The sequence below is a fragment of the Scardinius erythrophthalmus genome (genome assembly GCF_964197995.2).
Source record: "Scardinius erythrophthalmus genome assembly, chromosome: 25".
Classification (NCBI taxonomy): domain Eukaryota; kingdom Metazoa; phylum Chordata; class Actinopteri; order Cypriniformes; family Leuciscidae; genus Scardinius; species Scardinius erythrophthalmus.
In genome coordinates, this window is record NC_138245.1 from 32,635,144 (window position 1) to 32,651,223 (window position 16,080).

Consider the following 16,080-nt stretch of genomic DNA (forward strand, 5'->3'; position numbering starts at 1 on the left):
AACACATTACGTAGACAGAGCAGGGTTTCTAAAAACTGCAGCGATTGTCAATGAGCCGTTTTTCAGTCCAGTGTTTCTGATCCGTGTGTTAGCTGTACAGTTTAATTTCAAGTCACACACGTCCAGTAACACATGTGTGTGTGTGTGTGTGTGAGTGTGCATGTGTGTGTGAGTGTGCGTGTGTGTGTGTGTGTGTGTGAGTGTGCATGTGTGTGTGTGAGTGTGCGTGTGTGTGTGTGTGAGAGAGTGTGTGCCTGGCTCTGGTCTCTATCTGACTGTATTATTTCATATATCTCATGTTCTGCTGTCTCATGTCCAGTATCGGTCCAGTTCTGCTAACGCTGCATTCTCTGTTCTCTCTCTCCGCAGTGGACGGCTGTACGGATTGGTCTGTGGACTACCTGAAATACAAAGTTCTGCTTGGGGAGCCTGTGAGGATTAAATGTGCTTTATTTTATGGATACATCCGTGCGAACTACACACACGCCCAGAGCGCTGGACTCAGTCTAATGTGGTACAAGAGCACGGGCCACGGGGACTTCGAGGAGCCCATCTCATTCGATGGGGTTCGCATGAGCAAAGAGGAGGACTCCATCTGGTTCAGGCCCACCGAGCTGCAGGACACGGGACATTACTCCTGCGTGCTGAGGTACATGTGTGTGTGTGTGTGTGTGTGTGTGTGTGATCTTGTGTCAAAGGTGTATCTTCACACACTGCAGTGCACAGCATCAGATCTTCTCACAGCCTCCTCGTCTGACCAGAAAATGTCCGGGGTTACGACTGTAACCCCTGTTCCCTGAGAAGGGAACGAGACACTGCGTCGATGACGACACTTTGGGGAACGCCCTTAGCGTAACGCATCTGAAATATGAATGAAACTAATCCAACCTGATTGGTTCTGGATCATGACGTAACGTGACGGCATATACGGAAACTACAAAGGGACGCCGGCACAAAACAGCATCAGCTTCTGTGATGAAGCAAGTCACACCCAGGCAGGGGAAGGCATGGCGGAGGGACGCAGTGTCTCGTTCCCCTCTCAGGGAACAAGGGTTACAGTCGTAACCCGAGATGTTCCCTTTCGATGGAACTCGAACTGCGTCGATGATGACACTTTGGAGAATGAGTACCCACTATGCCACAATGAGCCCTGCCTGTCCTAGTGAGAAGCTGTGCACAGGCACACTTAGGACGAGAGCACTAGAGTGCCTGGTGGAGAAGGAATGTCCAGGCTATAGAATCTGATAAAAGTATGAGGGGTGGCCCATCCAGCTGCATCACACAGTTCTTGGATCGGGGCCCCTGAAAGGAGGGCTCTAGAGGATGCCGTGCCTCTGGTTGAATGAGCCCTCATAGCCAAAGGTGAAGGCAAGCTGCGCACCTGATAGGCCATAGAGATAGCCTGAATGATCCAGTTACTGATGGTCTGTTTGGATGCGGGAAGCCCCTTCTTGGGCCACCCGAAACACACCAGCAACTGGTCTGACTTCCGCCATGAAGAAGACCTCTGAACATAAATCTTGAGAGCTCTGACAGGGCAGAGCAAATTAAGTCTTTCTTCATCCGCTGTCACGTGAGGTGGAGGATGAAAAGCCTGCAGAACCGTAGGCCGTGCCACATTAGATGGCACTTTAGGCACATAGCCCGGCCTGGGATGCAAGATAGCCTTAATGTCGCCTGGAGCAAACTCCAGTCACCCATGAGATATAGAGAGCATCTGAAGTAATGGCTAATAATAAAGCTACCTTGAGGGAAAGGTTCTTGGCCTCAGCCGACTCCAGAGGTTCAAAGGGGGCCTCGACCAGCTCTTCGAGAACCACTGCCAGATCCCATGTGGGAACTCATCCTCAGGTCTCATCCTCCAAGCCCCACGGAGGAAACGTACGACCAGCTGATGTTTTCCCAGAGGCCCATCACACAGAGGAGCATGGAAAGCTGCAATGGCAGCCACATACACTTTTAGTGTGGACGGGGTAAGACCAGCCGAGAAGCGATCTTGGAAGATCACCAGCACTGAAGCCCAACCGAGCAGTTAACTGGGTCCACCTCACGCTCTCTACACCAAGTGGAAACACATTCCACTTTAGGCCATACAATCTCCTCGTGGAAGGAGCTCTGGAACTAAGTATGGTCTCAACCACTCCAGTCAGCAGGCCAGCCTCTAGGTACTTAGCCCCCTCAGGGGCCAAGCCCAAAGTTTCCATGAGGGTGAATATTGAGCCCCCGGCCTGTGGAAGCACGTCCCTCCTCAGAGGGATCTACCAAGGCTGGCCTGCCAGGAGTGCCATGATGTCTGAAAACCATACTCGGGCCAGCCAGTACGGGGCTACTAGAAGTAGGCTGATCCAGTCTTGACGGACCCTCTCCGGAACTCCCGGGAGCAGAGCGATCGGGGGAAAAGCCTCGGCCACGTCTATACCATGGCATCCAACCCCAATGGGGCTGGATGGGTGAGAGAAAACCACAGTGGACAGTGGGACGTCCCTCGAGACGCGAACAAATCTACTTCCACTGGGCCGAACCTCTCGCATATCGACTTCACCTCCTCGGTGTGAAGTCTCCATTCCCTGGGATTCTCTGATTCTGGTCCCCTGAGACGTGCATTGCTCTGAGAGATAACAGTTTCCCCTGGGACCACAGGAGGATCTAATGCGCCAATCTGGATAGAGGGCGCGATCTCAGAATCCCCTGATGAATCAAGTAGGAGACCACTGACACATTGTCTATGTGGTGACCCCTGAGATCTGAGAGGAAGCTACTCAGAGCCCTGCCATCCATGACCACACCCCAGCCCGTGAGGGAGGCATCTGTCGAAACGGCTTTCCGGCGACATGACGATCCCAGCACTGGGCCTTGGGACAGAAACCAAGCTTTTTTCCACATAGATAGGGAACGACGGCATCTGCGCATAACCCTGATCATGTGGAACGGGTTCTCCCTCAACCACCACTGCAGGGCCCTCATGTGCAGCAGGCCGAATGGAATGACGTTGGACGCTGCAGTCCTAACACTCTCTGAAAATGTTTTAGAGTGATGGCTTGGCCTAGCTTTTTCCTGGTCACGGTGACCAGGATGGACTCGATCCATGGAGGAGACAATTGTCCCTGCATCGTGACCGAGTCCCACACCACTCCCAGGAACTTGGTTCTCTGGGCTGGTGCCAACACGCTTTTTTTCATGTTAAGTCTCAACCCCAGGCTCTGGATGTGGGCAAGGATGACATCTCGATGCTGAACTGCCAGCTCTTGTGACTGGGCCATAATAAGCCAGTCGTCAATATAATTTAGCCCCCTGATACCCTGAAGCCTCAGCGGAGCTAGAGCTGCATCCATGCATTTAGTAAACGTGCGAGGGAAGAGAGCTAGGCCGAATGGGAGAACCCAATATTGGAATCCTTCGCCCCCGAAAGCGTACCTCAGGAACTTCCTGTGAGATGGAAGGATGGATATGTGGAAGTATGCGTCCCTTAGATCTATCGTGACAAACCAATCCTCAGATTTGATCTGACTCACGATGATGGGAATAGTGAGCATCTTGAACCTGAATCTTCTCAGAAACCGATTCAAGTGCCTTAGATCTAAAATTGGCGCAACCCCCCATCCTTCTTGGGAACTATGAAGTAGCAGCTGTAGAACCTGGACTCCCTGTCTGGTGGAGGAACACGCTCTATGGATTCCTTTACCAGCAGGGAGTTTACTTCCTGTTCCAATACCCGACCTTGCACTGGGTCGACTGCAGTCCACACCACCCGCTGATTTTTCGGTGGGCGGAATCGAACTGCAGCCTGTAACCCTTCTTTATTGTGCGCAGGACCCAAGGAGAAATATTTGGCTGGTCTTGCCATGCTTTAAAATATCTACTAAGGGAACCAGCCTCTCGAGACTAGGCATTATTCGAGATTCATTTTAATATTTATTTATATGGTCTCGTAATCTACACGCTGCCTCAGCAAACGCGAGATTCAAGCCGTTACAATATATTTGGCTTTCATCCCTCGTGAAGAAAGTCAACAGGTGCGAGGCTGAAACATCCGACAGCGCACGGATGTATGCATCAAGATATTTTTCAGTGAACACTGCCATCACCCTCAGGAGCTGACTTTGCATGAGTAGACCCGTAATCTACGCGCTGCCTCGGCAAACACGAGATCCGAGCCTCTAGATTCTATATTGCAATGCAGACCTTTATTTGAAGAACCAGAGTTCAGAACCACTCATATCCACTCATATCCACTCATATCGGGAATACGCAGCTGATTCAGGTTTGAAATATGAAGGATTGAAGGTGAATCTAAAGAGGCTGGATGTCACGGTTCGCAGGTTTGCCTGTTCATGTTTGTGTGTACTGTCCTGGTCTGATTGCCTATCAGCGTTGCTTAGTTACCAACTGTGCTGACGAGCAATCAGATCAGCCGCAGGGAGGCTCGTTTATATGTCCTGTAAGTAGTCTTGTGTTTGTCATGTTCAGTGTCAGATTGTTCTACTGCTCACGCCTTGTCTCCTTGCCCAGTCAGTGCTTTTCTGTCTCCAGTTCCTGTTGTTCTAGCCTTGGACTATTCTGATCGTCTCACTGTTGATGTACTTCTTCGAGGGTCATCAGACTTCAGCCTATTGCAGTCTCCTGGCTGCCAAAACCTGAACACCGACCTGCATATTTACATCAGTCCATCCTGTCTTGATCTGTTTGCTGTCTACTTTAATAAATGATCTTTCATTCGCAACTGGATCTTGTGCTTCGTGCCCGTGACACAGGATTGAGAACTTTTACTGTAAGCTGTTAAAACACACTGTGTTTTCTAAAATTGTGGTCTCGCTCTCATTGAAATCTGTTGTTGCATAATGTGCTGGTTTGGGAGGATTTGGGCTGATGGTCATTTACAGTAATCAAGACCAGCACAAACTCAATCAACAAGACCTCATCCATCCGCCCTGAGAGAGAATGTCTGGTGTCTTGATACAGACACTCATCTAGACAAATAACAGCTGTGAGAAAAGAACATGATGATGGTGATGATGAAGATGAAGATTCTTTCATTCCACTTTTTCTGATGCTATTATTTTATTGTAGGTTCAATAGTGACGTTTCTGATTCAGGTCACGTCTCTAAACTCAATGACAGACTCAAGCATTGGTTCTTCCATGTGGATGTTGTTTGAGAACAGCATGTGTGTGTTCACTGAGTTTAATCCACCAGAAACAGGGAAAGGCTGTTCATCACGTGCTGTAATACGTCATTAACCTCGCAGGTAAAGGCTGTTCCCTGTCAATGGCTCATTAGTTCCCTCATTAGGAAAGAAGATATTGGAGTCTCTCTCTGAACTTAAACACCCTTTGATCCGAAGCGAAACACTGTAGCGAATGATGAAGGAGAAATTCAGTGGAGCTTAAACTATACTTCAGGAGAAATATGTTCATCTGATCCTGTCATTCACAACACAAGCATATTACTTTATTCCCCTCCAGCAGACCTGCGCTATATATAAAGTCAGAAACAGACCGTTAAGTGGTGATTTACTAAGAATCTCTCTCTCTGCTAGGATATCAGTTTTAATATCTAAAATTTTGTTGAACTCTCTCATTTTCAGTTGAAATTATATGTGCTACAGTCACCCTTTACCTCATGACCTGCATTTACAGTTTTTTACAATCGCTATGACAATTTTTTCAATACTTTTAACAAATTTCCTAAACTCTTAACGCACCAACACACCTAAAACACACAATTGGCAAAACGGTTAATTGCATGCTCAAAATCACACATTGTAAACTAAACTCCAAAACTAATTTTCAAAATACAATAATACACTAACACAATACACAATGTCTAACAAAACACTGCAAACATGTTTCAAAATCAAATAATTATTCAAAACACTAACATATGTTCTCTTCCAACAGGAACATTTAGTTAATCATAACACAATGACATCATCAGCTGAAATGACAGAAACTGCATTATTTTATGTGTGTCAGGTCTGCCCTTATACAATAGACAGTATATTGTATTGATCATAGATTGTGTTTTGCACTGCAGTTTTTTTTTTTTTTTTGAAGTCTCTATATTTTTGTTTTGTTTGTAATGTAAATGCATGCATTTTGTTGTTGTTGTTTTTTGCAGCAGAAATTCAATACAACAAAATAAATGACCCTTCTTAGAGTAGCTTTATAGAATGTATGGTTTGTGAAAAAAAGAAGACAGAGACAGAATTGCTGCAGTAACGGCTTTATTTGCAACAGGACATTCCTGCAAGATAACAAAAATATGCAATATAGCTGCCATTTACAGTATTACAGTACTGTATGTGAAAATACAAAATATACAAACAGAAAAGGCCATCTTCTAATCTGCCCGGTCTTCTGCATTTGTCCACGTGTTCATATCCACATCACACCTGATATCTTCCCTGGCAAGGCATCTTGGGAAGAATCTTTTACAGTAACATGCCTTATCCACCCCTGGCAGTGTTCAGCTGTGATGTCTTGGTATGCAGCATCTTTTGCATACAGGAGGGACATTTGGTCCTGTGGACTATGGTCAAAAACAGGGTTCACCAATCTCGGTCCTGGAGGGCCGCTGTCCTGCAGAGTTTAGCTCCAACCCCAGTTAAACACACCTGAACCAGCTAATCAAGGTCTCATTAGGCATACTAGAAACTTTCAAACAGGTGTGTTGGAGCTGGTTGGAGCTAAACTCTGCAGGACAGCGGCCCTCCAGGACCGAGATTGGTGAACCCTGGTCAAAAACCTTTCATCTCCAGGCTGAGAAAACTCCTCAATGGGGTTGAGGAAAGGGAAGGAAAATGGGGCAAGGAAAATAGACATCATCTATTGGCGTCAAACAAGGCTGTGACTAGACGGGAATGGTGGAATGCCACATTGTCCCATATTTGCATAACTTCAATCAGCTGTTTCTCACTAGCAATGGAATAATGTGAAAATACAAAATATACGAACAGAAAAAGCACCAGAAGAAAAAAAAAAAAGAGTCATTTGCATAATTCAATCAGCTGTTTCTCAGTAAGAATAGAATAAAATACAGGGGATATATTTGTGTTTCAATTCACAATATAAGCAGCTGTTTACCTTGACTTTAGCCTGTAAGGTTAGGTTTAGAACATGGTGTTATCTGTTCTGACCTACAGTGTTAAAGCATTGGTAAATTTTGCAGTAAAAATCCATTGTTTTGGTCTTGTTTGAGCTTGTGTGTAAAAGAAGTTCAAGCATTTTAAATTTGTGTTAATTGTATGCATTTTGTGTTAAAGCAACAAGAAATGTGTTAATAGTATAGCTTACACAGACAGATGTAGTGCTAACTGTGTTAAGAGTTTTGGAAAATTGTTAAAAGTATTGAAAAATCTGTCATAGCAATCGTAAAAAACTGTAACAATGTGCTGATGTAGTGGATTTGTGTTGTGATTGTGTGTCTGTGTGTGTGTGTGTGCATTTGTTCTGTGAACAGTTCTGTGTTGTTGTCGTTGTGTTCAGACGCAGTGTAGAGCTGCACTCATCTGTATCTGGCACCATCAGATTAATTTATTATCAGTAAAAAGAGATTTGGTTTATTGAGGCAGTCGAATTTATACAGTGCATTAGTTTAAACAGTCATCTGAACCTTTACACTTTTAATGAAGTTGAAAAGTCAGCAACAAACATTAGAAAGCAAGACAGAGAAGCAAGTGTTGATGTGTTTGTGTGACGTGGCACTATAGAGAGAGAACCGACTCTAACTTCACACTGAATCGCTGAGAGCAGAAGGATACGGGCCCAGAATGAGGCATTATGGGTAAACACTGGCTCCAGCTCATGTTAATCAGCCTCGGCGCTGGGACACTTGAGTTATGTGTCGGTCCAAAGTGTGTCTTCTCCACTCCCAGCAGAGCCTGACCTTCCTCAGGTCATAAATAATACAGCACTCATAAAACACTGATTTAAATAGAAGCTGTAGCGAACACCAACCAGTTTCAGCAGATCTTCAGGCGTCACTCACGCGACAGCTCTTATGATATCCGGCGCAGGAGGATCTCATCAATTTTTCCCCAAGAATGCTCAGTTCTATCTGTTTTAGCAGAGAAATTAGCTGCATGCTGCGTTGCAGATGTAAAAGCTGCTGAATGTGGCGTTGATGGAGCTAAAAGTACTTCTCTTGTTGCTCCACACCTGGCCAGGACACCATGTTGGAAGAAGGAAACACTCACAATATCCATGCAGTCCGCAGGCGTTCTGAGGGAAAATGAATGATTTAACCAATGCTAGGTTCCCTATTCCCACTGCCTTCATCCCGTAATTAACCATGATAAATTCTCCTCCAAGGTCCTTAATACTTCCAACAATGAATCAAACATGATCATACGTTTAGTCAAAATGCCATTAATTATAAACTGACCCAATTTTTAGTGGATTCACTGAAATTCATACCTTAAGTTCAAATGAGCTTGAGACTATTGGTAAATATTATCTGTGTCATCCAATCTATGTGTAATGATATAAAAATTATATTTCATCTTTCTGCTAGTGAGACACATTAGATTAGATTAGATCATCGTTATTGTCATTGTGCAGAATACAAGTACAGAGCCAGTGAAGTGCAGTGACCATCTAACCAGACGTGTCTATTGACCATAACAGTGCAAGAAGCGAACAAGAGGAAGAAGCGTTTGGGTGTATAGTTCAGGGTCTGGGCTTATAGTTCAGCGTTTGGATTTATAGTTCAGCTTTTATTCCGGTTTTTTTTTTTTTTTTATGTACTGTAAGGATTGTTTATTGTATTTATTGTATGCACCCAGTGGAGAGCGCTCCTAATTTCGTTGTATTGTAAAGTAAAATGACAATAAAGGCATTCAATTCAATTCAATTCAGCATCTGGGTCTATAGTTCAGCTTTTAGGTTTATAGTTCAGCATCTGGGTTTATAGTTCAGCATCTGGGTTTAGAGTTCAGTGTTTGGGTTTATAGTTCAGCGTCTGGGTCTATAGTTCAGCCTTTGGGTTTATAGTTCAGCATCTGGGTTTATAGTTCAGCGTCTGGGTTTATAGTTCAGCGTTTGGGTTTATAGTTCAGCGTCTGGGTTTACAGTTCAGCGTCTGGGTTTATAGTTCAGTGTCTGGGTTTATAGTTCAGCGTCTGGGTTTATAGTTCAGCGTCTGGGTTTACAGTTCAGCGTCTGGGTTTATAGTTCAGTGTCTGGGTTTATAGTTCACTTTTTATTCCGTTTTTTATTTTATTTTATTTTTTATGTACTGTAAGGATTGTTTATTGTATTTATTGTATGCACCCAGTGGAGAGCGCTCCTAATGTTGTTGTATTGTAAAGTAAAATGACAATAAAGGCATTCAATTCAATTCAATTCAATTCAATTCAATTATAGTTCAGTGTGTGGGTTTATAGTCCAGCGTCTGGGTTTAGCGTTCAGCGTCTGGGTTTATAGTGCAGCGTCTGGGTTTATAGTGCAGCGTCTGGGTTTAGAGTTCAGTGTCTGGGTTTAGAGTTCAGTGTCTGGGTTTAGAGTTCAGTGTCTGGGTTTAGAGTTCAGTGTCTGGGTTTAGAGTTCAGTGTTTATAGTTCAGCGTCTGGGTTTAGAGTTCAGTGTCTGGGTTTATAGTCCAGCGTCTGGGTTTAGCGTTCAGCGTCTGGGTTTATAGTTCAGGGTCTGGGTTTAGAGTTCAGCGTATGGGTTTATAGTTCAGCGTCTGGGTTTAGCGTTCAGCGTCTGGGTTTATAATTCAGTGTCTGGGTTTATAGTTCAGCGTCTGGGTTTAGAGTTCAGCGTCTGGGTTTAGAGTTCAGCGTCTGGGTTTATAGTTCAGTGTCTGGGTTTATAGTTCAGCGTTTGGGTTTTCTAGTTCAGCGTTTGGGTTTATAGTTCAGCATCTGGGTCTATAGTTCAGCGTTTGGGTTTTCTAGTTCAGTGTTTGGGTTTATAGTTCAGCGTTTGGGTTTTCTAGTTCAGTGTTTGGGTTTATAGTTCAGCGTCTGGGTCTATAGTTCAGCATTTGGGTTTATAGTTCAGCATCTGGGTTTATAGTTCAGCGTTTGGCTTTATAGTTCAGCGTCTGGGTCTATAGTTCAGCGTTTGGGTTTATAGTTCAGCATCTGGGTTTGTAGTTCAGCGTTTGGGTTTATAGTTCAGCGTCTGGGTTTAGAGTTCAGTGTTTGGGTTTATAGTTCAGCGTTTGGGTCTATAGTTCAGCCTTTGGGTTTATAGTTCAGCATCTGGGTTTATAGTTCAGCGTCTGGGTTTATAGTTCAGCGTTTGGGTTTATAGTTCAGCGTCTGGGTTTACAGTTCAGCGTCTGGGTTTATAATTCAGTGTCTGGGTTTAGAGTTCAGCGTCTGGGTTTAGAGTTCAGCGTCTGGGTTTATAGTTCAGCGTCTGGGTTTAGCGTTCAGCGCCTGGGTTTATAGTTCAGCGTCTGGGTTTATAGTTCAGCGTTTGGGTTTATAGTTCAGCATTTGGGTTTATAGTTGAGTGTCTGGGTTTATAGTTCAGTGTCTGGGTTTATAGTTCAGCGTCTGGGTTTATAGTTCAGTGTCTGGGTCTATAGTTCAGTGTCTGGGTTTATAGTTGAGTGTCTGGGTTTATAGTTCAGCGTCTGGGTTTATAGTTCAGCGTTTGGGTTTATAGTTCTGCATTTGGGTTTATAGTTGAGTGTCTGGGTTTATAGTTCAGTGTCTGGGTTTATAGTTCAGCGTCTGGGTTTATAGTTCAGCCTTTGGGTTTATAGTTCAGCGTTTGGGTTTATAGTTCAGTGTCTGGGTTTATAGTTCAGTGTCTGGGTCTATAGTTCAGTGTCTGGGTTTATAGTTCAGCGTCTGGGTTTAGCGTTCAGCAGCGTCTGGGTTTATAGTTCAGTGTCTGGGTCTATAGTTCAGTGTCTGGGTTTATAGTTCAGTGGATTAATTATAAGACCCTGTTTTAAAGCCGGAAGTGTGGATAACATGTTGTGGAGGAATGTTAAGCTTTAGTTTTCATTCTCTGGGTCCTCATAGTCTCCGTTCACTCTTCGAGTCAGCACTTCTCTCCGTTCTGCATTGTGTTGTTTCTTCTGTTCAGGGAGTTGTTTTCCAATAAATTCAATTGTGGCAGTAAGAGGCGTCGGCTGAGAGCATCATTCAACAAACCTGAGAAATGGCCTCCTGGTTCTCTGCTCTTATTTCTGCTGATCTGAGACATCCGTTACCGAAGACAAGCAAAGAAACAATCACTGAGAATGATGTGAAAACACAACCTACCCTTTTAACTGAGCGTTTACTGCATTAGTCCTGTAAAGACTCGTTTCAACGATTAAGGGGATTTCTGTGAGATTCCTCTCTCCTGCTGATCGACATGAAAGAACAAACATTTGATTCCCTCTTCCCTTTGTCTGTGTGTGTATAGTGTGAAGCTTGTTGTTCATGTTGGTTTTGTGTGTTTTGCAGGAACTCCACGTACTGTATGAAAGTGTCGATGTCCCTCACGGTGGCCGAGAACAATTCGGGTCTCTGTTACAACTCCAAGATGAGGTACTTTGAGAAGGCCGAGTTGAGTAAGAGCAAAGACATCCTCTGTCCTGATATAGATGACTACACACAGTCCGGGAAAGACCCAGAGATCACCTGGTACAAGGTACGGTCACCTTGTTTATTTATTCTACAATACTCTTAATTTTGTTTCCATCCCATCATCTTCATCTCCATCTCACCAAAAACATGCTTTTACCGTTTTCGTTCAGAGTTGGAAATAGAAGCTATTATGCAGAAAACAGACCTTTCATCAATCCTGAAGTCCTGAGGCAGAAAATGAGACAGAGAAACTGTGGAGGAAAGTTGTGCGAGTTGGTCAGTGTCTGCCAGCCGTGAGACTACACTAGCACTAATTCATCTGAAGTAAGCGTGTGTCAAATTAAACATCTGCTGCACTTTAGTTTCCGGCTAAATTGAATCAAAGACAGATGATCGCTGTGGACATTCGTGCAGGAAACATGACTGGATTTAGTTAGCATCAAAGCATCCAGCACAGAGAGAGAGAGCAAGCGATGAACCCACTGATAAAACTGTCTGATTCTCCAACAAATGACTCATTTGATCTGGTTCTTTAAATGAATCGCTGGTTTATATCAGTCTTTAAACCGTGGCTATATATAGACTGAGATAATTGACCTGCTTGCAAAGAGGTCTCGTTTGCAGTTCTTGAATCATTTCCTTCTTCTTCTAAAAACATTTTTAGGGCCTTATTTTACGCCCAGCGCAATGCAGCACCAAGCTTTTTGGTAGTTTCAGCCTGGTGCAGTTTTCATTTTCACGTCCTGCTGTTTAAATAGCAATTGCATTTGCGCCCATTTGTGTGCCCATGGGCTGCTGGTCTGAAAACGAGGTGTGTTCTGGCGCATTGTTGGAGCATTGCTATTTTGAGGCAACAGAAATAGACTATTTTTTTTAGCAATATTTATTTTTGTTATTTAATGAGCCCATTAGTAATGTGCGCCTATAGGCGGGTCCACAACGTGCATACACTCTGCTTATTAAACACACAGGGACGCACAGCAGCACACAAACATGGCAAATATTTAAAATTAAAAGGATTACAATAAAAAAGATTATTATTGTGTACATAAAGATATGGTGAATCCGGCTTGTCCCATAGATGATCTGCTTTCGCATTTTTACCTCGCGTATGAGAAGATCCGTTTGCGCTCTGGAGACGCGTTTGGTCTTTCCTCTATCAAATTCTGTCATGTAGATTGTGAATCCACCATGGCGCAAATGCAACTGGCATTTAAAGGGGATGGGAGATGAGACTCTCATTGGTTTAACGCACGTAAATCCCAAAACACACCCATTACTCATTAAGAGAATAAAGACGACCCTTTTAGACATTGCGCCGGGAGCGCCGACCATTTTTCCCGTCGTTAAATTCGGACATTCGATTCGGACACGCCCTAAGTGAACTTGCACCGTGCCCTTTAGACTATGTGCTTAGATTGTTAAAATAGGACCCTTAATATCTTATAGTGTTATTTTTTTTCTCATCACACAAAGGCGGTATGTTTTCATAAAAATCAATAAATTGTGTCTGTTCTATCATTGACAATTAAAAAGACCTCAATCTTTGTCAGTTCAATCTTTGCTGAGATTAACACTGCTTAACTGCAGCACGGTTCATGCATTGTTTCTCATGGTTCACTGCTTTAATAATGAACTCATCTGCTCATCTACATGGAAAATAATAGGTGGTAAATAAGTGATTGACAGGCATTTTGGCAGGCGTTGCCAAGGCTACAATTCATTGATGAAATTCTAGCTGTTGTCACAACATTGTCAAGTGTGAAATCAGTAACGCTGCAGTCTGTAGACATCATTGAAAGCCACCCACTTGAAGGCAATTCATTAATGTGTCATTCTAGCGAAATGAGATCCCAGCTGCATTAAACACGGATCTGTTTTCTGGATGCAGGAATGCCGGGCGAAACAGTGGAGACCTAGCGTCGTCAGGAGGGCAGATGTGCTCTCCATCAAAGACGTGCGGGAAGACGACATTGGGAATTACACCTGTGAATTACAGTTTGGGAGTTTTGTGGTGAGGAGGACCACGGATCTGTCTGTCACAGGTAAGATGAGCTCGTCTGATCCAGGGCTGTCGGGTCCGGCTCCTGGAGGCTCACGTTCACACGGGTCAGACCCTATATAAACACACCTGGAGCAAGGTCAGTCCAGTTGTGTCGGATCTGAAGTCTGCAGGAACGAGGTCCTCCAGAAGCTGAACTGGACAGCGCTGTTCTAAGCATTCAGAGAACTACGTTTTTAATGTTACACGTGTTTTATAGTTTGGATCTGATCTGAAATGTGTGAGTTTTGATGGATTGTGTGTGTTAGGGTTGTGATCTTGATCTGATCCTGCATTGCTAAGGCCCTTCAGTAACGGCTACCATGACCTTCATTAGTCTCATATTGAGCTGCACAGGAAGTGCTCATCTGCACTGGAAGTGCTCATCTGCACAGGAAGTGCCCATCTGCACAGGAAGTGCTCGTGCTCAGCAGGAAACACCGTTACAAGCCTCATCTTGGCTGCTCTTCAAAAGTCCACTGACCAGTTTAATTCATTTGCTTTCAGGCCTGGCTGATAAAGGACATGCGTCACACGTCCTTCCCGCTGTTGTGCATTTAGAAACAGGTTATGTAAAATTCGGATCATTCTGTAAGTGTGAATTTGAATCGAATTGGCCACAACACACAGGAAGTTGAAATTGGAATTGGAATTGGAAAAATTCAGAGTATTCTGGGAAATGGAGTTATCTTTTATTTATTCAGTGTAACAAAATAAATGTAGATTGCAGTTTTGCATGCTGTTTGCTACTTCAATTCCAATTCAATTCAGCTTTTATAAGGCCTAACCCTTTCCAGTTCAGTTACAATGCAGGACACAGTCTTCGGTGGCAGACTACAATGTCTTTGCCATGTATTCTAAATAGAACAAACATAAAACGCATTAAGTTCTTTACAATATGCTAGCCTAATTCTGATGTCAAAGTTTTGAAAGATTGACATGTTGAATAAATGCTTTTGTCTATTCAAGGTTCAAGGTATTTTATTGTCATTCTGTACATGTTGACACGTAAGAACGAAATATGTACTCAGGACCAGCAGCGTTCATGCATGCTATTGAACCATAGCATCATACAGAACATACAGTTTAGTTATGGTCAGTAGTCTTTATTTTCTCATCAGGAGCATTCATATTTGTACAACTCTCGGTCCCTCCTTGAACTGCCACCTTACCGTGGTGGAGGGGTTTGAGTCCCCAAACGACCCTAGGAGCTATGTTGTCTGGGGCTATATGCCCCTGGTAGGGTCTCCCAAGGCAAACAGGTCCTAGGTGACGGGTCAGACTAAGAGCGGTTCAAAAACCCTTATGACGACTATAAATTCGAGGACTGAAGGAGCGACGTGGGGCCACCCTCCCGTGGACCCACCACCTGCAGGAGGGACCGCAAGGGGCCGGTGCTAAGTGGATCAGGCGGCAGTCAAAGGCGGGGGCCTAGACAACCCGATCCCTGGACGCAGAATCTAGCTCTAGGGACATGGAACGTTACCTCTCTGGCGGGGAAGGAGCCTGAGATTGTGCGTGAGGTTCAGAGATTCCAACTAGAGATAGTTGGGATCACCTCCACGCACGGCTTGGGCTCTGGAACCACACTCCTCGAGAGAGGATGGACTCTTTACCACTCTGGAGTTGCCCATGGTGAGAGGCGGTGGGCTGGTGTGGGTTTGCTTATAGCCCCCCAGCTCAGCCGCCATGTGTTGGAGTTCACCCCGGTGAACGAGAGGGTCGCTTCCCTGCGCCTTCGGGTCAGGGTTAGGGTTAGGGTTAGAGATATTGAGTCAGAGTGGACCATGTTCTCCACCTCCATTGTCAACGCGGCCACTCGGAGCTGTGGCCGTAAGGTCTCCGGTGCCTGTCGAGGCGGCAATCCCCGAACCCGGTGGTGGACACCAGAAGTAAGGGATGCCGTCAAGCTGAAGAAGGAGTCCTATCGGGCCTGGCTGGCTTGTGGGACTCCTGAGGCAGCTGACGGGTACTGACGGGCCAAGCGGACTGCAGCCCGGGTGGTTGTGGAGGCTAAAACTCGGGCCTGGGAGGAGTTCGGTGAGGCCATGGAGAAGGACTATCGGTCGGCCTCGAAGAGATTCTGTTGACCTCGACTGGGGATATCACCGGACGGTGGAAGGAATACTTCGAGGATCTCCTCAATCCCGCTGTCACGTCTTCCATTGAGGAAGCAGAGGCTGAGGGCTTGGAGGCGGACTCGTCCATCACCCAAGCTGAAGTCACCAAGGTAGTCAAGAAACTCCTCGGTGGCAAGGCACCGGGGGTGGATGAGATCCGCCCTGAGTACCTCAAGTCTCTGGATGTTGTGGGGCTGTCTTGGCTGACACGCCTCTGCAGCATCGCGTGGCGGTCGGGGACAGTACCTTTGGACTGGCAGACCGGAGGGTGTGTTCCAACTATAGGGGGATCACACTTCTCAGCCTCCCCGGGAAAGTCTATGCCAGGGTACTGGAGAGGAGAATCCGGCCGATAGTAGAACCTCGGATTCAGGAGGAACAGT

The 16,080-nt window shown here is 45.1% G+C and overlaps 1 protein-coding gene across 1 annotated transcript in view; it reads left to right on the top strand.

The window, feature by feature from the left end:
* Window positions 1-16,080, top strand: part of il1rapl1b (interleukin 1 receptor accessory protein-like 1b) — a 237,165-nt gene that overhangs the window by 110,218 nt on the left and 110,867 nt on the right. The window contains exons 3-5 of the mRNA XM_081358279.1: window positions 370-649; window positions 11,414-11,600; window positions 13,428-13,581. Coding sequence (XP_081214405.1) covers window positions 370-649; window positions 11,414-11,600; window positions 13,428-13,581 — 621 coding nt within the window. The remainder of the gene's footprint in view (window positions 1-369; window positions 650-11,413; window positions 11,601-13,427; window positions 13,582-16,080) is intronic.